Source organism: Carassius carassius, chromosome 3 (assembly GCF_963082965.1).
Source record: "Carassius carassius chromosome 3, fCarCar2.1, whole genome shotgun sequence".
In the NCBI taxonomy this organism is placed as follows: domain Eukaryota; kingdom Metazoa; phylum Chordata; class Actinopteri; order Cypriniformes; family Cyprinidae; genus Carassius; species Carassius carassius.
Window position 1 is genome coordinate 35623358 of NC_081757.1, and position 24386 is coordinate 35647743.

The 24386-nt window shown below is 35.5% G+C and overlaps 2 protein-coding genes across 4 annotated transcripts in view; one reads left to right on the forward strand and one right to left on the reverse strand.

Moving 5' to 3' along the window:
- Positions 1-724: 724 nt before the first annotated feature.
- mad2l1 (MAD2 mitotic arrest deficient-like 1 (yeast)) lies at positions 725-6877 on the forward strand. Its single transcript, XM_059536790.1, has 5 exons — positions 725-915; positions 1601-1747; positions 2650-2770; positions 3508-3611; positions 6551-6877. Exons 1-5 carry the CDS (start codon positions 852-854, stop codon positions 6721-6723), a joined length of 609 nt encoding a protein of 202 aa, XP_059392773.1. The 5' UTR covers positions 725-851; the 3' UTR covers positions 6724-6877.
- Positions 6878-9740: 2863 nt separating this feature from the next.
- pde5ab (phosphodiesterase 5A, cGMP-specific, b) overlaps positions 9741-24386 on the reverse strand; it is a 51399-nt gene continuing 36753 nt past the window's right edge. For 2 of the 3 annotated variants that reach the window (XM_059536819.1, XM_059536803.1), the window contains exons 11-21: positions 24261-24320; positions 22758-22904; positions 15904-16029; positions 15083-15177; positions 14900-14987; positions 14043-14143; positions 13800-13877; positions 13648-13711; positions 10658-10732; positions 10442-10525; positions 9741-9941 (exon numbers count right to left, since the gene is read on the reverse strand). In XM_059536819.1, the coding sequence (XP_059392802.1) occupies positions 9828-9941; positions 10442-10525; positions 10658-10732; positions 13648-13711; positions 13800-13877; positions 14043-14143; positions 14900-14987; positions 15083-15177; positions 15904-16029; positions 22758-22904; positions 24261-24320 (1032 nt within the window). In that variant the 3' untranslated portion in view covers positions 9741-9827. The remainder of the gene's footprint in view (positions 9942-10441; positions 10526-10657; positions 10733-13647; positions 13712-13799; positions 13878-14042; positions 14144-14899; positions 14988-15082; positions 15178-15903; positions 16030-22757; positions 22905-24260; positions 24321-24386) is intronic. The other variant, XM_059536811.1, reaches the window with a different exon arrangement.

Below are 24386 nucleotides of genomic sequence, written 5' to 3' on the forward strand. Positions count from 1 at the left end.
AAGATTGCTGCTTGTTTACATGCAATTCTATAATCTACTGCCAGATGTATATTGTTTAACATAACAGCAATTACAGTAGTATTGTTGTATACAACATCCCCAATTTTGAGATACTATGTTTCAGACTGATGACTGAGCTATTTCCTACGATTATGTAAGCAGCACCCTCACTATATTCAGAAGCACCCTCAGTGATTTGGTTCTAGAACCGGGCCTGTGCCGTCATAAGCACGACTTCCCAACTCGTGCGTACGAACTTCCCAGGAGGACTTGAACGCACCAATAAGAAAGGGGGGAATAGGAGGGAACAAGTCATAATAAACAGACTGAGGATTAGACATTGCAAGTTAAACAAATCTCTTCATATTATAGGAAAACATCCAACAGGATTATGTGATGAATGTCAGGAGGAGTAAACAATTAATCACATCTTTATATCATGTAAGAAATATATACTAGAAAGGCAAGAGTTCAAGAATCAGCTACGGGAAATAGGTATATTAGAATATAGTGTTAAAAATATAGTAACAAATGGAAATAATCATCAAGGACGGATATATTTGTTTAATTTTCTAAGGAGAACTGGACTGGAAAGAAGAGTTTAAATAAAAATTGAGTAAGCTAGAGTGAGACAACAGATGGCAGTAATGCAACACTATGGATGCCAACTGCCGTAAAAATCCAATGAAGAAGAAGAAGAAGTTCCGGGATCGTCTCGATGACGAATGCGCCTGCGTCAGAACGCAGCGTCCAGATTCAAACTGGTCGGCGGTTAAGAAACAACGGCAGCAAGCGAGGAGGGAGCAAGGCACACAGAAACTAACATTAACCAAAATTAAGGCAAATACAAGATGTCTAAGACACTGAAAGGAATCACGCTGAAGGGGAGTGCAGAACTAGTTGCTGAGTTTTTCTGTAAGTAAAGTTAATGGATTCTGGGCAGATAAATGAGTTTCATGGCATCGTGGATGTCTAACCTGGGGCCGTTGCATAAACTGTTTAACGTTAACGTTAGTCTCAAAAAGTTAATGTTAATAAGCTATTTTTTCTTCTTCAAGACTGATCATAACTTTCTAAATTCAGTTTTGCAAAGAGTCGCGTGGTGTCTGAAGCGTTTCTTTAAAGACTCGGACTTTTGTTAAGGTTTATTTCTTATGACAAGGCTTTGCTGTTTTAATCTCAAATGCATGGCTTTCAAAGTACATATTAAAAAGCAAATATTAAACGGTCTCGTTTATTGAATATATATATTGTGTGTATATATATATATATTGTTGTTTTTCATTATGTTTTTGATACATTAGGATTCTGTAACGTTAGCTCATAAGCTAAACCTTTTTTTTGCTTCAGAATAACTTATAATGTCAGGAGAATTTTAAAGTGAGCACTTTCTGCAAGTGTTCATCTTGAAATATTGCTAAAAATATAAAAGTTATTCTTCCATTTAATATTTAAAAAGTGTACATTTAATAACTTTACTTTTTATTTTGGGTGAAAAAGGGTGAAATACAAAATGAAATACATTTTGGTATGCTGTGCCTTTTTTTTTTTTTTTTTTAATAAAATAAATGAAATGGGTCCTTTTGTTTGTTGTTTGTAGCGTTTGGTATCAACAGCATCTTGTACCAGCGAGGAATCTACCCAGCAGAAACCTTCACCAGAGTTACACAATATGATATGAGCCTTCAACTGACCACAGATGCAAAGCTGAAGAACTACCTCACCAATGTCATCTCACAACTCAAAGGTTGTTTTTCAATAAAAGTACCACATGTTTGTTGAACAGTTAGTTTGTTTCATTAACATTAGTGATGAAGTGTAGTAGGAGTAGTAAAACTTAATAGGTGCACTCGGATATACTTAAATGTATATAAATGGCAAACTGTAAAGCTAAATATATTGCTCAATTGCCATTTTAATCAAGGTACCACAACACTTAATGCGTGTAGAATTTATGATAGTCCCACTTTACGGTTAAAAGAGCCCATTTACATTTATTCAGTTACCTTGTTAAAGAGAGAGTTCACCCAGAAATGAAACCTTGATGCTGGCATGGCGTTAAAAAGTTAATAAATAAATCACCCATAAATGAAAATTTGCTGAAAATGGCATATAAGATGAATAGATTAATTAGTTTTTTTTTTTTTTATCGTAACAGATTTGGAGAAATGTTATCATTACATCACTTGCTCACCAATGGATACTCTGCCATGTATGGGTGCCGTCAGAATGAGAATCCAAACAGCTGGTAAAACATTACAAAAATCTACAAGGACTCTGCATGACTCCAGTCCATCAGTTTAAGTCTTCTGAAGTTAAAAGCTGTATGTAAAGCGACATTTCTCCAAATCTGTTCTGATGAAGAAAAAAAAGTCAGATTTCATCTTGGATGGCATGAGGGTGAGCGAATTTTCAGCCATTTTCGGCAAAATACAATTACTTCAACAGTAGAACACTCACGCATCTTAGCAGGACCAGGGAAAAAAATATATATCATTTTTTTGTTGTTTTTTAGATTTGAGCTGAAGAAACACAGTTGAGTTGGCTGAGTTTTCAGTCTTTAAGTAGAAAAGAGAAATACAGTCATGACTACAATTGGAAATCTGAGCCGCCTTAGTTCTTTAGCATTGTTTATCCTCTTTGTTGCAGAATGGTTGTTTGATTGCACAGTTCAGAAGCTGGTGGTGGTCATCACTTGTCTGGAGACTAATGAGGTGCTGGAGCGATGGCAGTTTGATATAGATTGTGACAAGACAGCAAAGGAGAGCAGGTACGTAATCAAACGTTTACCCCTTTCACATTGCACGTTGGACCTGGAAAATTGCTGGAACATTTCCGGGTCGCCTTATGTGTGAACGCAAACATGTCCCGGGATGGATTCCGGGACTGATCCTGGGTCGGGGACCTAGTAACAATGCGGGGTTCAGTCCCGGGATGAGGTCTGTGTGAACAAAAGCCAGATTGAATGCTGTAAAGGTTGTGTCGTAGTGATGATGTACGTTATTGCACAACTTTTTTACCAGGTGTTTTGAAGGCAGATCAACATTTGCGATGAAAAAAAAAATAGGTGCAAACTGTAACGAAGCAGAGATCAGTTAATTCCTCACTTTCTGCGCTAACGCTGAGATTGTTCGTTAGCTTAAGAGAAAGTTAATGTGCCTAGCGTTTTCGACTCATACATTACACGTCGCATCCTGAGGTCACATGTATTTATAGGACCTTTATGGGTTGTGTGTGAACGCACGCACATATTCCGGGTAATCACTGGCAGTTTGAAAGGGGCAAAATCAAGCGACCCGGGAACAATTGCCGGGACGCATTACCCATGTATTTTCCAGAATCGCAGTGTGAAAGGGGCTTTAATCTGTGTGTAAGGTTTAATAATTATTTTTAACATTTTATCACATTCTGTGATAAAATGATGAGAAGCTAAAAGTGATTTAGTATTTTACCTGACCAATGCAAATATGAATGTGCATAAAAAACTGTATACCTTGGCTTTTTCAGCGCACCCAGGGAGAAGTCCATAAAAGCTATCCAAGAGGAAATCCGTTCTGTTATCAGACAGATCACTGCCACAGTCACCTTCTTGCCATTGTTAGAAACTGCCTGTAAGTAAACTACAATTGTTATCATTAGATCCATAGAGAGTCACACCGCAAGGTCATTGTAATACTGTGCTATACATTTTGTATGAAATAATTCTTTATAAAAAATAGTATTTAGTATGAATATCTTCTACAGAACTGCATACTCTGTTCTAAGGTGACTGCCTGTCCCGTATGGAAGCATATGTGTAGCTAAATTTGTCATTAAGCCAGCAGCTGTTTACCCCGTTGCTTAGTAACGGCGGTGCTGGAGAAGGCGGCAAATGCATAACATAGTTCTCTATACTTTTATACATTTGTTTTTTCATTTTGTTTACAAAGCTTTGGTACATAATGGCACTTATGTCTTGCAAATGTACTGCGAGTGCTCTAAAGAGAACTAAAGGTGAATAGAAATGAGACATACAGCTTTCTGCTTGCAGCACGTCAGTCATGCTCATGAGGAAAGTGTGTAAAACACACAAAAAATGTAATCAAATAATACATCATTTAATAATGGTTCACCTCTGAGATTTGTTGCGATTGCGTTGACATCAGCAGTGAATCGTACCAGAGTTGACCTGAACCATAACCCAGACCACCCTTTTTAAGCGGACTCTGGTAGGGTTTGCGGGTACGCACGTGAGTTTGGAAGACAGCGTTCACATCATCCAAATGAACTGAATTCTGACATCAATCAAACCCTGGTGCGCACCAAAAGTGCAAGTGCTAGCTAATCAGCACTGAAATGTGTTATTCGACCAGGTGTCTTTTTACACGGAATAAAATTATAAACGCAACACTTTTGTTTTTGCCCCCATTTTTCATAAGCTGAGCTCAAAGATCTAAGATGAAGTGTGGCGTATCAAGATGCTGATTAGACAGCATGATTATTGCACAGGTGTGCCTTAGGCTGTCCACAATCAAATTATACACAGATTTAGTTCAGTGTACTAAAGTAGTAAAGAGAAATGGATTCACTTGCCGCTTGAACTGAGGCTTTAAAGCAGCTGTGCCTGTCGCATTGAAGAGCACCAAAACTGTATTAATTAAAGCACAAAGCTTTTTGTGATTACTGGACAGCAAGTGCGCTTCAAATTATGATATAAGATATATTGTGAATGCTATAGATGTTACTTCTCCTTGCTTTCACTTCGCACGTCTCCGTTATTTCGTTCTACCTCACACTGCCCAACTGAGTTTATCAGGTGTGCGTCAGCGCTGCTGTGCGGCAGAGATGGGGACTGTTTGAAACTTTTTTTTTCCACTAAAACTGATGCGCATCGTCTCAGTTTAATACGTAAACATAACAAAAGATGTGATTGCAAAACAATTAGGAAAAAAGGCATTGCATGCAAATTTAATTTATAACATGTAAATACACTGGTCTAGTCGCCAGTGGCGACCTCAGCAAAAACTTAAAAAGGCTTTTTAATATTTTTGGTCACACATGTGACCGTTTTATTCGCAGTTAGGAGCACTGATATGTTTAATGTCCAAGCAAAAAATTTAGCAAAATTATCATTTAATTATCATTGAAATGCTGTTTTTCATAAATTTAGACTTAAAGGTAGGACACTTGGGATTGCATTTTCATCATGATACCGTGTTAATTCAGTTCCTCCAGGATTTGGCATGACTTTTCTGATATTTGTGGCCTAAAATAAAAAAATAAATACTTTTTTTTGATGTGGCTTTTCTCAAAATTTGTGGGGATTTTTGCAGCATTGTTTTGCAGTGAAAATATACCACAGACAACTTTATAACTTTTCTGACTTCACGAACCATCGGGTTATAAATGGTGACAGATGTTCAGGCAGCTGAAAAGCCTTTGGTTAACGGTGAATATTGACCTATTGTGCATCCACTTGACAAGCCCCGCCTTGATTTAATGATTGACAGGTAGGGGACGTGATCAGCTCGGAATGCATTTTCAAATCCACAATGAATTTATATCAAGGTATTTAATGAAAATGCAATTGAAACATCATATATGTAAGTGTCAATGCATTTAAGAAAAATAAAAGACATTTAAATTACCCTTTTGCTGCACATTTGGCTAAGAATGCATTCTGAAAATCTCACTGCATTTTGCTACAACTATCATGCGGTATTATGAAAATGCACTCCCCAGTGTCCTACCCCTAAGTCTAAATGCATTTAGGAAAAACAGCATTTAAAATATTATTTTGCTACTGTTTTTGCTAGGACATCTTAAACATATATCTAATCAATCTGGGTAATACATTTTAATTTTGCAAGTTTAAAATATTTTTAATTTGCATATTAAAACAAGTGTAGAAAATCACAAATTTCAATTATGTAATGAATTTTCATTTTCATTAGGCACTAAGTGTGGCACATATGTAGGCGAAAATGTACATTTAAATACAGAAATACATTGCCATTTTACATATTGCGTTGCCATTTTGCATATTACATTTCAAATTGAATTTAGCTATAAATATGCTTCCATAGTTCCGCATTTTGTCGGAGAGTCAGTCCTGAAATTGAAAGCTTTGTTCCGCATCTTGCAAATCACAGTAGTGAATTTAAATGTTTGTTTTTATATTTACTTAATAACAATACCACAAAAACATTGATTTGAAAACTGGGATTATTGGAGTTAAAAAATGGCAAATTGCATTTGTTTTTGTTTTTTCAATATTTGTATAGTCCAGTTAAGTAGCGTAACTTAGTCACTGCTTAAGAACATTTCAGTTCATTAAATTAAGTAAACAGTTTAACAATACTAAGTTATTGTGCTCCCATGTGTCCCACTAAATCAACTAACAGCAATAACCACTTGGTCTCCATACTCAGTACTCATGTAAAGCTGAATTCTAGCAAACTAAACAACTTTATAAAGCTGATGTGTTGCAGGGTACACAACTTTTTTTGTTGTTGAATTTATTTTTCCCCTCCTCTTACATGTGACACAACTTTTGTCTCTTATAACTCAGGTGCATTCGACCTTCTGATCTACACAGACAAAGATCTTGAGGTACCTGAGCAATGGGAGGAATCTGGGCCTCAACTAATTGACCAATCAGAAGAAGTCCGCTTGCGTTCCTTTACTACTACTATTCATAAGGTTAACAGTATGGTGGCCTACAAGAGGACAAATTCCATGTGATTTCTCTTTTTTTGTGTTCTGTTCTGTTTTTGTGTGTTTTATGTTGTGTTCAACTTTCCAGCCTTGTGTATATATCTCTATAATGTCATTTCTTATTTGTTTTCATTTTAAAGAATGCATTTCCTAATACAGAAAATAAATTTTTTGTTTCCAAGATTGTATTACTGATGTTTCTTTGATATTTTTCAGTAGTTATTCTCTAGATGGCGACAAAATCGAAGTTTACATTTCCTTATGTGACTTGCACAGAGCCTGTCAAGAACATATCTGGGTCTGTATTTCAACACAAATTCAAAAAACTTTCCTTTAATAGGTTGCATAAGTAGTTTTACTACTGCATTATTGGTACCGCATCGGTGTTAAGGCAATACTGGTTCTAAAACTATAACTACATGATGATTCTCATTACTGTATGGAGAATTATCATTGATAATTACAAATGAAAACATACATGCTATGCAATGTCTTTTTGTTGTTGTTTTTTTAAGCCTTATGATAACTTGATTTACTCAAACCACATGCATGGTGTAAGCTCTTATATTTAGTGAAGGTTTTTTATTTTGAAAAGCAGTGTTGCATTCATTTCCAAAATCGAAAAGAGTGCATCACAAAGGGGAGTAGCATCTCAATTATGAAAATTTTGAGCAGAATAAAGTATGTAAATGTGTTTCATTTGAAACAGGGTGACACATTCTGCTTTGAACCTGTCATTCTTTGGACATCAAAGTCTTCTATTGCCGATGGCTTGGTTGAAGACACATCAGAGAAAAACCTGCTGGGCTCATTAGCGTGAGAAGAGGTGGAAGGGCAGTCTTTCCCTTTTATAGCAAGTAATGTAGTTGGAGAATTGGATTAGTATGTGTTATGCTTGTATATAAAACAATTTTTAAAAAGGTTTTTCAGATTTTTTAACTAATAATGCAATAAAATTTTATGACCATATTTTCTACATGGAATATTTGTATTTATAAGAAATATTATTTGGTCCCAAGCACCTACTGTATCTGTTAGTTTTCTTTTTTTCTTCGTCCTCCACTCTGGAAGTGCTTGCGGGAAAGTTATGAAATCTGGCACACAGAGGATGGTCTCAATATTAACCATGGCATATTTGGAGTCTTGATCTCAAACTCTCTAGCACAACCAATGCACTCATATTTTTTGCTAATAACCTTTTAACCATAAAGTGTAAAGGCAAGATTCCTCTGCTCATATGGAGTTAAATGCATACCAAAATGGAAATTTCTATGGGTCAAAATGTTTCCCTATTTTGAGTTTAGCGAATTTATCAACTCTTCTTATCCTATTTTTTTTGTCAGATTTTCACATGATCTGCATTTCTTGTAAAGCATGGTAATTAATTCGTATACTGAGCTTGTATACTGCATGCAAGGTTTATGTACATTATCCATGTCTTCATTTTTATTTTATACTTTATACCACATACTGGTCCTGCATATATACTAAATCATTTTGTGTTGATTTAGCGGTTTCATTTTGATGCAGATATTTCTTGAAACAAGGGTAAAAATTCTATAGATATATCACATAGGGAATGGTCTGGTTTTGTGTGGATGCAGTAAGTCTGCAGGAAGTTAGGTCTTTACTGAGTAATTAAAGGCAGCTCTTTATTTTAGCTCTCTGTTGTACTTAAAGGTAAAACAATGACCAGACCTAAAAATGTACACTTTTCCATCCAATTTGTTAACTGGTCAACTATAAAATCCTTTTAATAGACAGGGGAAAAAAAGTGCATCCTTAATGTCAGGTGTTGAACAGGTTTCTTTTTGAACATGCCAAATGGACACACAGTGACAGCACTTTGATCTTTACATTTCTAAAGACATCTCATTTCCATTACACTCCAAAAACAAGCAGTTTTTATGTTGTGAATTGGACACATTGGTGTAACAGATGATGAATAAGTTCACATAACACAGGCTATTGATTTCTTTAGCTATATGCAATGTAGGTGAAAAATAAAATCTACAACATTGTATAATGGAGTAACACAAAGTGACATGGGATGAGGTTAAAGGGTGGTATGTCAGCTTTAGCAGAGCAATGTAGATAAATATTATTTTGTATATGTGCGTATTTCAGTAATTCAGTGAGTGAGCTGCACAAAAAAGACAATAAATAAGGAATGTTCTGGGCTCAATACAAGCTGATATGCTGTTGGTTATAAAGTAAAATAGTTTTGAAATGTTATAAAAACAGGAAATAATCGTGCTTAGAGTAAAACAGGTAGATTGAAATTAGGAAATCCCATGAGGGAAGGCACTGCACCACAATAAATGTTCAAATTCATGCTTTTCAAATGTATAGCTACAAGGTAAACATTACACGATATACACAAAACTAAAATGCTAGAACTGCCAGCTAAGCTTATCTGTGTAATCTTATACCTCATATCTCAACTCCAGCCACATTTATGGTTAGCAGAAATCAGACCGTGTTTTAACTGCAAAGTGTTGTTTACATGGAGCAACTCCACCCACAGGAATTACACTGCTAACACAGACATTAATACGTCTAGAACAGTAAAGAAAGATATATTATTTAGACAATGCTACAGTTTTACAACTTTTTACAGCTTTATAATTAGTTACAAAAATACAACCATGTATGCTTCTGCTTTTGGAATACTTTACCTCTTTGATTGTGAGTTTGTTAATGTGGCCTAAATGTCATTTTTGTTTTTACAAACTAACAAACGATTTGAAATGAATTTCTTTTTTTGAAATGCTTTGGAAAGAACCTGGGACATTCCTTTAGTAAGATAATGAGTCAAGATAATTTGGTCATAGTTATAAAAAAAAAAAAAATCATCAGCTGGGTTACCTGCACAGGTAAATCAATCAATCCCTCTTTTCTTCATCAAGTCTTTTATAGCACAGCAGTCTCTATTTAAAAATAGACTTTATTCTGATGCATCTAACCCAACCTTGCACTTTTAACCTGCTACATTGTGCTTCGTGGAATGGCCAAAGCAGTCGTGTGAATATCATCAAACCAGGGTCTTGTAATCCTTTAGTCTCTGGGAAAGGGGCAGGGAAAGATTTGAGTAGTCCAAGGACATCTGCATTCCAAAAGAAAAGTTACAGTCATCCATTAAGCAAAGCTTCCTCTCCTCGCTCGGCAAGCAGCTTCCAATTCTGTCTGTTCGTTCTACAACCTTCCAGCAGGGGGGAGCAGTACTCTGAGAAACCTGTCAGTGCCTGCTCACACAAGCACGTGGCAAGAGAGCAGAAGGACAATCAATAAACAGTTATCACTGATGAAGTCGAATAGATAACCCAACCCCCCCACCCCCCCAAAAAAATTCTGTCATCAATTACTCATATTTTAAAGAATGTTGTGGTCCAGACAAAATTTCATCAGTCAAATTTAAAAATATAAGAGATGAATACAAGTTTAGAATGACATGAAGATGAGTACATGAGTTAAAACACCCACACCCAAAATACACACACCCAACCAATGATGATCCACAAAAAAAGCAGTTAGTGATATAATAATAATTTTAAAAAAAATGTATCAGTATGGTATGAAACTAAATGTACGTTAAAACTCAAACTTGTGTGATTTGCATTTCAAATCAGACACCAAACCGGTAGGGCCACATCATTGGTTGAGCCAAGGTGTTTTTTTGGATGGTTGAGATACTTAAAATTAACAACGATATTAAATATAAATGACAAAAGAAAATATTATTTACCTCGTATAACTGTGTACAAATGGCATCAATAAAAGACACTTGCATGCTGGGAATTTTATCCTGTTTCTCCCTGTTCATCAGATCCTTGGAAGAATCAAGTCACATGGTTAGTAATTTTTCCCATCCTCCAGAGAGTTACTGACCTGGTTCTAAAGTGCCCCAGTCTTCTAAAACGTATAATTAATTTTTTTTTCATAGAGTAAGTAAAGAGCTTACAATAGGTTCAATGTTTAGCTCTCGCCGCTCCTTATCACCTTGTTCAAAGAACTCTGTGGCAACCAATTCTGCTATCTGTTGAAACATAAATAAATGGAAATTACTGAATTGGTTCTTCCTTTTATTGAACAAAATTGTCAATATTTTACACCCTCACAGATTTGCTTATTAATGTCACCTGCAATATTTAGGGTTAGGGATTTGTTATACAGGTGCATCTCAATAAATTAGAATGTCGTGGAAAAGTTCGTTTATTTCAGTAGTTCAGCTCAAATTGTGAAACTTGTGTATTAAATAAATTCAATGCACACAGACTGAAGTAGTTTATGTCTTTGGTTCTTTTAATTGTGATGATTTTGGCTCACATTTAACAAAAACCCACCAATTCACGTCAACAAATTAGAATAGTTCATAAAACCAATAAAAACATTTTTAGTGAATTGTTGGCCTTCTGGAAAGTATGTTCATTTACTGTACATGTACTCAGTACTTGGTAAGGGCTCCTTTTGCTTAAATTACTGCCTCAGTTCAGCGTACCATGGAGGTGATCAGTTTGTGGCACTGCTGAGGTGGTATGGAAGCGCAGGTTTCTTTTACAGTGGCCTTCAGCTCATCTGCATTTTTTGGTCTTTTTTCTTCCTCTTGATAATACCCCATATGTTCTCTCCAGGTTCAGGTCTGGCGAGTTTGCTGGCCAGTCAAGCACACCAACACCATGGTCATTTAACCTGCTTTTGGTGCTTTTGGCAGTGTGGGCAGCCAAAGTTCTGCTGGAAAATGAAATCAGCATTTGCAAAAAGCTGGTCAGCAGAAGGAAGCATGAAGTGCTCCAAAATTTATTGGTAAACGGGTGTAGTGACTTTGGTTTTCAAAAAACAATGGACCAACAACAGCAGATGAAATTGCACCCCAAATCATCACAGACTGTGGAAACTGAACACTAGACTTCAAGCAACTTAGGCTATGAGCTTCTCCACCCTTCCTCCAGACTCTCTAGGACCTTGGTTTCTAAATGAAATACAAAACTGGCTCTCGTCTGAAAAGATGACTTTGGACCACTGGGCAAGAGTCCAGTTCTTCTCCTTAGCCCAGGTAAGACACCTCTGACATTGTCTGTGGTCCAGGAGTGGCTTAACAAGAGGAATACGACAACTGTAGACAAATTCCTTGACACGTCCATATGCCTTGACCACAGCCTCAGTCCATTCCTTGTGAAGTTCACTCAAATTCTTGAATAGATTTTGCTTGACAATCCTCATAAGGCTGCGGTTCTCTCGGTTGGTTTTGCATCTTTTTCTTCCACACTCTTTCCTTCCACTCAACTTTCTGTTAAAATGCTTGGATAAACGTGCAAATTCTGATCACCGGTGTGATCAGTCTTGGCTGGTCCCTGAAGTGAACGATCACACCGGTATGATTAGAACTTTCAGTGCATCACGTCATCAACTGCTAAATTTAAATCTGCTTTCGCGCTTTGACTGGCGCAGAGTCAGACTGGACACGCTGAGCGCTTGTCATATTATCACACATATTCAGTATTTTCAACCATTAAATGCTCATTTAAAGTTTCAGAAATTTAAATACACATGCGTACTAGCAAAAACATACATTTACAGTTTGTAAAATATACGCTGATGTCTTTGGAAATGGCAATAATGATCCTTACAAATATAATCTGACAATGTTTTAATTGATATCATATACAGATTGTGTAGGTAACTGAAATTTACTCTGCTCTTCTCCCGGTTTACCGCAGGAGGAGAGGAAGAATTTGCATGTTGTAAATCCCAGAGCTCGGATTCAGCGCGAACTAACATGGCGGCGCCTATCATCCGGTATAGATCAACTAACACAGTCGATATAAAAGTGTTTAAACTACCAAATATGTTTACTTATCAGATATTTCATAATATAGTGAGCATGTTTTGGGAACATTTTGAATAAAACAGGAAAAACTAAATAAAAGCGATCCATGTGTCATTCAAATCTATTGTGGCTGTGTTGTCACATTACAAGCATGATGCGTCGCCATGGAAACAATAAGGCGATCTAAAAAAAAAAAAACTCAAGTCGGGTTCTCAGCTAGAATATTTTAAACTCACGTGCGAAAGGGTTAATTGTGAGTCAAAATTAAAATGTGAGCATTCAGTTAAAAGAATGCATTGAATTTTTTTTAATACACAAGTTTCACAATTTGAGTTGAATTACTGAAATAAATGAACTTTTCCACAACATTCTAATTTATTGAGATGCACCTGTATATGATACTGAGAAGTTATGCGATGGATATCTGGCTGTGTTTAAAATGTAATACTGTGAATGCTCAATATGTGCTGTATGTTTTAACTGTAGTATGTGAATCTGTGCATATCAATATCTTATTTCTGAAAAGATTCATAGTAACAAGGTACTTCATTTTTACCATAGCCTGTTTTCCATACAGTAATAATATGTCTGTCTATAGGTCATGAGTTTGCATAATTGTTAACGCAACATGTTCTTGGTTTTGTTTTATGAGAGTGTGAAGGTCCAAACTATGGTAATTTAGGTTACACTGAGTAGGACTGCAGCAACACCTCCACCCTCTGCAAATCAGCAAACAAGCTTGTTAATTACTGAAGAGAGAGAAAATTTATGGAAGAGAGATGGTGGCAATGATATCATAAACTATGGAAGCAAGAGGAATAGGAGTGCATACAATGTGCTTTTAATTTGGAAAACAACTGGATGGAATGTGTTAAACCAATATAAGGTTAGAAACATTGTCTATGTAAAGGAACAAAAGAAGGTAAATACTTTAAATTCATAAAGCTACGTAATGTCAAAGTATCTACAAATTACTATTCACTGAACACAATAACGCTTATATTATGGATAAACATTTCACAAGCAATTTTAAGTCCTTGTGCTTCTCTGCTGATTTTATATGCGTGAGCTTTGAAAGAAGGCTTTTACTGTAAATGTAATCATATTTATCCTTGCATGTTTACCTTCTTCTGTACTGGCCAGGGTTTTGTAATAGCAGAGATATCACATGCTGTCATCAGCATCGACCTACAGAAGACAAAAAACATCATAAAGAAATATATACAACTGACTCAAACATAAACGCATTCTTCTTTCCTGAATGTTTGACACTCACTTTAGCAGATCTCTGTGATAATCGTCCTCCCATACAAACTGACTGTTCTTAGCCAGCTCAAAGAATTCTGTTCTTTTCCTGTAAAAACAAAGACAGCATTATGAACAAATAACAAGAAACCGATAGAAATTAGCTACTGTATGTAGCTCATTAAATAGCTAAATACAAGTCAAATGTATAAATACATTTTGTAGGTTTCTAAAAGCAACTTTGACTCCGCTGTATATGACATCTGGTACCTACTTCATGTAGAGAGCCAGGTCAGTGGCCAAAATAGCCTTCTCAATCATCTTCAATGTTGCCTTGTACTCATCCAGAGACAGACCGCTCAGAATCTGATTACCCTGAGAGAGAGAGACAGTAGGAATGAAAGAAAACAACCTTTTGCCTATATTATTATGTCAAGATATATGGAAGCGGATGAATGCAGTTACAATGAAAACATTACATGGTTATTTATTTGAGGGTATTTAGGTAAAATGAGGGGTTTCTTATTTATAAAAAAAGCTAAACCGACTATGTGTGATTTTTAAATTGTGTTCTTTAAATATTCACACAGTATACACTTAAAATAACTTTTTACTTAAAAAAAACTTAAATATCTTCACACATTTCATCATTTGACAGTATTCAAGTAACCGCACATCCCATCAAAAAGATTCATAATTTGAGGTAGCATATCTTTACCGTGTATATGTTATATGCCATTTTTTTTTTTATATATATTAAAAGATTGTTTAAATCACCAACCTTAAGTATGGGCCAATAGAGAAGCTTTATTTCAACAAATGCTACAGTATATTTCAGGCCAAGTCAGGCAACCATGGGATAAGGTCAACATGTTGAAATAACAACATCAAGCCCCTTGACAATGAGAAAATCATGGTCCCAGGCTTTCTTATTCAGTTTGCCGTATGTGAATGAGATTAAATATTCCCTGTGTGTAAATGCGATTTGAACAGCTAATTATTTCCTAAGATACAGATTGTTATTACCTGTAAAATAAGACATTACTTTTAAAAGCTTCTCTGGATTTACAGTGCAGGAGTGAATTACTCTCAATTAGATTAATGAGATGTTTAAAACTCTCATATACTTACTGGACTGTTGAGTATCATAAGACACTGGTCAAAATGGTGGTGCTCCATTGTGGAGTGGCAGTACAGCTGGGCCAAGGGATGGTCACTTCTGTGAAAGCAGTCAAATATGCTGCATCATTCTCATTTTTACATCCATCATGTTGCTAACACAAGCTGATACACCAACCTAAACTCAACACAAACCTTTTGATGTAGGAGTTGTTGACACCTCTGTGGTCCAAATCATGGCTCAGCGTTGCAATCATTAAAGCTAAAACCTCCAAATCGCTCAGATTACTCTGTAAAGTGAAAACACTGCTTTAAAAAATTATCATTATTCAATGTGATTGGTTAATGCAATGAAAAGCAATGCAAATATAACCATGATATAACACAGTCATATGTAAATCTAAATAACTGTTATTACTTTGCGTTAAAGAGGCAAACAAAATCTGATTTTAGCTGGCAAGTCAAAACAAGACTTAACTAGTTAAAAACTCAACACACTGTTCCTGATAGACTTTTACTATTTCAAAGAAAGCATGCCTTTTCCATCAGTCTAAAACAAGTATATAAATGCAAATGATTTACTACCACTGTAAACAACAGAAGACATTTATAGTGGAACGCATAATAAAACTGTTCTGCTAGTTGCATTTTTGCTTATAACTATAAACTGCCTAAAGTTTTTTGACATTTTCAAAAGAGCAATTACTACAAAATAAAAAGGATAACAAATAAAATGCTGTACAATAATCTTTTTAATAATTGTTTTTAATCATTACTACTCTGTATACTGTACTTGTGCTAGGAGCCTTTGATCCAGAATTGTACACCTATATATAAAGATAAGCAAGCTTATATCCTAGTTACCGTTTAGTTTCAAGACAAACACGCTATGTGTTAATAGGATTTAGTATGGTTACTGATTTATGCTATGCTAGACTGAAATCAATTTGTATGCCAGACGCCACAATGCTGATGTGACCCTTGCCTGTGCTGTGTTTGTTATCAGAGTCACTGACCTGAAACCGCCCAGACTTCAGCACAGCAAACATGCACTGGGAAGTGTTGAAGGCATGTCGCCAGTTGTGGTAAACCACATTCTTCCTGTAGTTCTTCTTTACGCTTAAGATCCACTGACACAGACTCTGAAACAAGGATAATAGTTATTTTTATAGGTATAAAGATTAGCCTGTATAAAATGTAGTGCTTCAGGATTAAATAAAAAAAATATTATTAATTAATCTAAAATCCAGAAACGTATGGAGCCCCTAAAGGGACATGGCTGTGGGGAAAAAAAAAAAATTGGGGTGCAAGGTAAATAAATAAAAAAATGTATCTCGCAAAGATATTTGCTTTCCCTCACAAAACATTTGTGTTCTCCTGCAAAGATATTGTGCGTTCCCTTGCAAAAAAACTTTTGAGTTCTCTCGCAAAACCGTTTGAGTTCGGACAAACATTTCTTGTTTACTTTACAGCTTGTAAGGTAGTGGTTCATACAGCTTCATTATTCACTGGAAAGCAGACAAGTCCAGAATAGCTATAAATAAGCCTAAATCTAATTTAAAGTGAAACTGAAAGTATGGGCTCACATTCCACTCTCAATTAGCACAAATCCAAATGTTTCCATATTTGCAATGTTTATGAAGCTAAACCATTAATTATTAAATGAACTGGGCTTTGTACGTTCCAATATGGACAGAAAAAAATGAACAAAAATGTGCCACACTGGGGCTCATGCTGTACGGCACAGGCTATAATACAGATTATTTAAATTGACTGTGTAAAATTTTATCTGTATTGGTGATTCTTTATTTTAAAAATGAACAAGCCACGCTGATTGCAATGAATATGTGCGCATGAGGTGCTGGCATGATTAAATTGCTGAAATATAGAATACTCTGTCACTTACAGTAGCGCATAATTATAAAATATAAAAGATGATTAGAAATTTTATAAAGCGAACACTGTTTCGTTCTTATTTCACTCTGGAACCTACAAGAATGCAATTTTCCCTGAATATCCAAAAGACTGCATATGTTGCAATAATTTTATATAACAAAAAAGACAATATTAAGTGTACATTTTACATTTTAAATGTAGCCTACATTTTAAACATTATATTCTAAATATTGTTTGTTATATTTGACAACAAAATAATAGTTCCAATGATAACCGCAACAGAACTGGTGTTGGTCTCCAAGCAACAGCTATGTTTCGTTAGTGAACGAATCTGCAGCTTTGAATGATTCGGAGAGTCAGTACTGATTAATAAACCTTTCATAACTACAAATATTTGCTTCATTACTGAATGAAGGAATGAATGCTTCGCCTTGCTCATTAGACAGTGACTTGCCGCCACCTACAGACGATTGATTTTTAAATCTACATTTATCACTTAGTTTCGCCATCATTTATTATTTTATTATATTAATAATACACTTAAAGCAATGTCAAGAATATTACATAAAACATGACATACAATTAATAAGGCTAGAAAAACTTTTCCTTTATAACAGTAAAAATGCACCTGTAAATCAAATTAAGGGGGCAAATATTGTCCCTTAATGGAAAAGGTGTGACTGCAGTCTTAGTGGGGGTGATCAGAAGAATGTTAGGCTAAATGCAGTAATGGGTATGTCATCGTAAAAGGTTTGAGAACCACTGAGTTAATGGATTACTGTGTTCATTACCTGTAGTATATTTTAATAAAATATAAAATTTGTGCTTTTTATATCACTGTCTTCTAATATTAAGCCACATGAAGCGCAGTTTTTGATTTTTGAGTTTGAACGTATGGAGTTGTAAGAACCACTACAATCTGTAAAGTAAACAGGAAGTGTCTGTCCAAACGCAAATGGTTTTGTGAGAATGCAAATGTTTTGCGATGGAATGCAAATATCTTTGCAAGAGAATGTAAAGGTTTTGTGAGAGAACGCAAAGTTTCTCGAGGAAATGCAAAAGTTTTGTGAGAATGCAAAAAAAAAAAATCTGAAAAATATTTTTTTTTTTATCTAAGCCCAAATTTTTTCAGTCACTCAATTTTTCTTCCACCACCATGTCCCTTTTGGGGCTCCATAGAAATTAGTTAGAATTTTTGCACTTTCATTTCTGTTGTCCCAATTTCAAGTTTTTGGTTAAATGCCCCAAATAAGTTCTGTACTGGTTAACATAAGCTCAAGCTAGTCTGCTTTCACAACCCTGTTGTCTTTATAATCACACTCTTGCAAACTATTCTAATGACAATTTTCAGGGAAAATATATACTGAAAGTATTGTCAGAAGCTTAATGGTGTTGATGTTAAAGTCATGAAAGCAAGGGGTAGTTCGTTGGTTACTTCTGGGGAAGCATGAACTTATTTCTAATACAAAAGGCAATGGAAAAGTCCTGTCAAGGAAACCAGTGTAATGCTAACTTTTGGGCTGGCCGACCAAAAAAATGTTATCACTGCAGTGCTATATAGATAGAAGCAAGACAAAATCGCTATGCTCGTTTACTTTTTATCGATTTCAGCTCTGCTTTTAACACCATTCAACCGCCCTTGTTAATCTCAAAGATGGAGCAGTTGAGTGTAAACCCAACTATCATAAAGTGGTACATATCTTTTTAACTGATAGAACTCAGTGTGTAAAAGTAAACAATTGTCTTTCACAACTAAAGAATATTAGCACAGGTGTTCCACAAGGCTGTGTCAGTTCACCAATTCTTTTTACACTTTTTACAAATGAATGTTCAAGTAAGCATTCATAAAACTATATTTTTTAAATATTCAGATGACACAGCCATCGTAGGTCTACTTTATGGAGACGATAATATAGGAAACATCTACCAGTCGGAAATAAGCCGGTTTGTCAACTGGTGTGGTATATAAATATAAAGAAAATGGATGAGATTATATTCGATCCAAAATGTATAGGTGACCAATGCCAAATGGTCATACTTGACCAAAACATCACCCAAACGCAAACTTACAAGTATTTGGGTTTTTATATAGACAGCTCACTTACTTGGAAAACTCATATGGAATGGGTTTGCACTCGGCTGCATCAGACTGTACTTACGTAGATTACGTTTTTATGGGGTTTTTCAGAAAATCATGATGTTGTTTTACAAAGCTGTTTTAGAAAGCATAGTTTGGTATGGTTTCACAGTATGGTTTGGAAACCTAACTATACAGCTTAAATCTTAATTAGCACACCTGGTGTTGACACAAAAAACTGTTGGACATGAAGATTATTTGAATCTTCAACATTTATATGAGAATTGCATTCTGAATCAGGTACAGAAAATCGTGGGGGAACAAACTCACTTCTTGCATTCACAGTATGAAATGCTCCCCTCCAGTAGAAGATATAGAGTCCCTATGTGTAAATTTAATAGATATAACAATTCTTTTGTGCCTGTATCTGTACGAATGCTGAATAACAGCTTATCTTATTTATTTAAAATTTGTAAGTCTTAATTTAACTTTTTTATTATTTTATTTCTTGTATGTATATGCAGCAACATGTAGTCCACAACAAATTTCCTTTCAAGGACAATAAAGTATACTACTACTAAAATGACAGTGTTGTAGAATTTGTGGAATCTTTTCTAGTCCTTTAAAATTGAAAGGTAATTACTCCTCTATTATTATTGAATCAAACTGAATCGCTCTGAATGAAACAGGATGTTGAGGTAGGATTTAGACTAAGACATATCTAAAGTCATGAAGATATCAGAATTAGCCCAATTTACTTTTTAAATACACATTTCTAGTCTGATGTACAATTCGATCTTTAATCATTCAACAAAAGGTAAGGTCACATGGGCAAAGGGTTAATTTTAACCTATATCTAAATTTCTATTTATCTCTTTTTACCAAACTCACTTTTAAGTGTTGCTTCATTCTGGTATGTTACGCCAACATTTCACATGTCAAATTAATTACTAAACTTTTTTTTTTTTGTGGATATTTATCCACATTGAAATGGGTTGTGAAAAATAAAGTAACATAGGTTGTTATTTCATGTTCACTTGAATATTTTCCCAATATTTTATTAAGTAAATGTAAGTATTTTGTTTATTTATTTATTTAACATTCAGTTATTTAATTTTGTTTTATTTTTTTGCTATATTTGTTGTTGGCCATCATCATGGAAAAATGATTCTTGCCAGAGTCGATGCTTTTTGATAATTATGTTATGATTATTTTCATCCAGCCGTCCATTCTCCAAACCGCTTGGCCTCTGTAGGGTCACGGGGAAGCTGGAGCCTATCCCAGCGTCTCTGGCCACAGGAGAGGGACACAGATGGCTAGTCCATCAGAGGGCTTTTATTTCTTATTTCTAAAAGTATCCTATAGACAAAGGTATTTAAAAACTAAGATTAATTTACCCTGGAACCAAAAGCATCCAAAAATATGAGGGTTACCCAGATATATTTAGGTGATCATGTAATATCAACAAAACAGATTATTCTAGGCCACTGACTAGTGACACAGTGGCACTGACATTCATGTCCAAAAGTGCATTTCATTTATTTAGGTTTAAAACATGTGAACTGGTGTACGTTTAAAATGTGTAAAGTTTGATTAGACTAGATACTTTTAGGACACAAATTCTTTACACAGTCCTGATACACTAAAGCCCCTTTCACACTGCCATTCCGGCAAATACACGGGTAAAGTGTTCCAGCAATTGATCCCGGGTCGCTAGATTTTGCACTTTCACACTGCCTGTGATTACCCGGGATATGTGCATGCTTTCACACACAACCCGTAAAGATCCCGTAACGACACGTGACATCAGGGCTGACGTGTAATGTACGAGACGAAAACGTTAGGCACGTTATTCTTTCACTGAAGCAAGCGAACGATCTCGGCGTCAGCGCGGAAATGAGGAACTAACTGATCTCTGCTTCATTACAGTTTGCACATTTTTTTGTCACGAACGTTGATCTTCCTTCAAAACACCTGGTAAAAGAGTTGCGCGATAACATCATCACTTCGACACGGCATTAGATCTGGCTTTTGTTCACACAACACTCGTCCCGGGTTGAACCCGGCAATGTTACTAGGTCCCCGACCCGGGTTCAATGCCGGAATCAATCCCGGGACGTGTTTGCTTTCACACAGAAGGTGACCCGGCAATGTTCCGGCAATATGCCGGGTCTGACGTGCAGTGTGAAAAGGGCTTCAGTAAACTTCACACAGGTAGCATGATTAATTTTTACAATTAAATGTCAGTCTGGTGGAATGTATGCCTGTGTGCTATGTTCTGTTGTTATATGATATGTATATTATCAGAGTAGCCTGTGATTGATCAGGGGTCTGTACTGTGGTGACCTCTAGTAGACCTGCTTTCATTCACTCAGTCAGGGGTAAGTCACACCCAGAAAACCAATAAAAAAAGGAGACTTCATGTCCTGCCAGGAAGATGACTTGCCTAAAACTGAAGGCCATAAAAGGAGCTTGTTGCAGCCGGTCAAACACACAGTGAAGCCTGATGTTTTGCTTTAATAGACAGCTGAACTTGATCTGGCAATTACAGTTTAAACTGCATGAGAAAGAGGACTGTTCTTCATTTTCTTCTTTGTGAGGGTTTATTGAATGGATTCCACAGAGTTATTTGCAACATTTATTTATAGTTGAGCAAAGAGATTGCTTTTGCTCAACTTCTGGCTTCAGATATACTATTATAGTAGAGAGAAAAAAGAAAGAAATTATATATATATATATATAATTTTTTTTTTTTTTATAAAATATGTTCAATGGCTATTCCACCCAAAAATTTACATTCTGTCATCATTTACTCACCATCATGTTGTTACAAACCTGTATCCATTTCTGTCTTCTGTGGAACACATACAAAATATATTTGAAAGAATATTGGTAACCAAACAGTTTTGGTTCCCATTGACTTACGTTGTATTTTTTGTCCATACTATATAAGTCAGTGGGAACCAAAACTATTTCCTTCTTCAAAATATTGTCTTTTACATTCCACAAAAGAAAGAAAGATTAAGAGTAAAAGATTTTTATTTTCTGAGTGGATTATCCCTCAGGTGTTGTGGGTAGTTGCCAGAGCATGGTGGCTATGTATTGCAGTGATTTTAGAGGGGGATTGTTAGGCACGAGTTGTGGGGTTAGGTGTTCTAAAACAGTTATTACATATATTTAAAAAAACAGATTTTTTAAGTTGAAAATAGAGCAAAGATAACAAGATAACAATTTTTACAAGGAAATAGTGTTTCAGTCTTAACACTTCAAAAAGTTGTTTAATTCAATGTGTTACTTCCTAAGTTTCTTTGTAATCATTCGTGAAATTCACTAGCAGTGTCTGAGTGATTTTGTTACAGTAAATCTGGCAAAGGTTTATAAAATTAAACACAATGCAATGGTAAAACTAATGTCAATAGTTCACAGGGGTTTCGTTTTTTATTTTTTGTAGAAATGCACCATGACATAACGCTTTTGTCAGTGGTTGCCAAGTTGCTCTTAAGTTGTAACGGTGTTCAGAGGGGTTATTTAGTCCATATTGCAGTTCTTTAGAGTGTAATGGATGCTTGCTAGGTGGGTTCTACTTGACCCAGGTCAAATAAGCTCATCCCCAACATCCAAGTCTTTTTGATATTTGGATCCCTATATATGGCTGTTCATATTCAGCATAAGTCTATCCATCTGTTTTTCATCCAGTGAAATTAGTCGGATCATTATGAAGAAATACCTCCCCACATTAAAACATGACTTGTAGGTATTATTCAAGACAAACATGAGACGAGTTAAGAGCTTTAGTGTTGTAATGAGGCTTATTGGTCTGTACAAAGACTGAACCCCAGGAATGAGAAATAATGTATAACACTACAACAAAATAAATGACAAAGTCTAAGCAGATACCTTGTACTTCATCTGAAAATTCTGCACAAGCTTAAGGTCCACAAACATGCGGATGGTTGCTTGGGTCGTCTCAGCATCCGTCAGGTCAAAATCACTGAAGCTGAAGTCCAGCAGTCTGAGAGATTGAGCAGAGGGAATCGTAGCCGCCTGTGAAGTTAGTACAGGCAGATATTTACATTACACCTAGAAACTTATAATTATTATTAATAAAATAATATTAATAAAATAATAATAATTTTTTTTTTTTTTCACAAACAATCAGTTGATGTCTTAATCTGTAAACATACACACACATCTGAACAATCACACTACTTCACTCACTCAACAGACAGCCAAACTAAAAGGAAAGAGATCACTGACTGTCAGGCATAAATAATCAATGAGCTGTGATCAGCATAGTTTGCAGTGCACAGGAAGAGCACTTGTGCTGCACTTGATTTGTCTTCTCTTGCTGAAAATGGTTCAAAAGATAATGCAAGGCACCAATAATGACTCTCTATCTCTCCTGTTGTTTTTATCTACTTAAGTAGGGAAACAGAAACCAAAATCACCTGCAGAGAAAACTTAATTTTCACATCTGTTTATTATTAACTACAATTCAGGTATTATTGGTTAATGACCTATTCCTTCATAAACAAAATTAAGCATATGTTCAGGTGTTTATACATGCCTTGTGAATTATGCAAACAGTGGTAAATCTGCATGCTGACCTTAGCTTTCATAAGAGTAATTGGTGTAATTAGCAAACAAATTACTCTCAATTGAAGCAGAAATTCTGCCTCTGTCCATGTCTTAATTGCCTGATTACTCTCACAGGCCTAATCAGAGCAGACTTTCCATATCGACAGCTGAAAGTGCTGTATCCAAGCAACCTGTGCTCTCTGGGAAATTCCCAGAGGCTATCTGAAGATAAGAAATTTCTGTTTTCTTTACGAACGCTATGAAGAATAAGACTCAACTGAAGCAATAAGCTATGAAAGACAGCAATTTAAGCATGGATTTGAGGTTTTCGTCAACAACACAAAGTGTTTTTAAAAGTGATATGATACAACACAAGCATTCAAAAATAAAGCAATTGAGTTTGGGAATCGATGGCACGCCATTGCAAACTACTTTAAAAATACAGCTTTCCGAGCTACAAGATACACATATGTTACTCTGTTATGTACTCATATGTTATATCTTAAATGAATTTAACTTTCCAACATATGAAATATATGTTCAGCACACTGAGTCTCAGGATTGCTGTGCAGTAAAGCTGTTTGTCAATTTGTGCTATTATGTGCTATTAAAAATGTTGTTAACTTAGTAGGGTTGCTAATTTTAAGATACTTCTCAGCATTTTGCACTTTGAAATATCTATAATAGGCAAACATATGGCTCATCCAATCAGATTTTAAATATCTTTTTCAGAAATTGATATTACAACATTGTGGTTTGAATGATACATTCAAGATGATGATGGTCTATTTTGATATGAAATGATGAGAAATTGCAATTTACCGCAGTTACCTGGAGCGCCCGCGTCTCTTCCTCTGCAGCCGAGGCATGATAAGAGAGGACCTGCATAATATTCACACACAGCCCACATTATATTAATGGGTTTGTGAAGTTTCTGTTCTGAGATAA

Excerpts from the sequence above, each read along its gene's own strand:
- mad2l1 (XM_059536790.1), top strand. The coding sequence starts at position 852 with ATGTCTAAGACACTGAAAGGAATCACGCTGAAGGGGAGTGCAGAACTA. Across the intron at positions 916-1,600 it reads ACTAGTTGCTGAGTTTTTCT|CGTTTGGTATCAACAGCATC; the intron begins GTAAGTAAAGTT and ends TGTTGTTTGTAG. Across the intron at positions 2,771-3,507 it reads AAGACAGCAAAGGAGAGCAG|CGCACCCAGGGAGAAGTCCA; the intron begins GTACGTAATCAA and ends TGGCTTTTTCAG.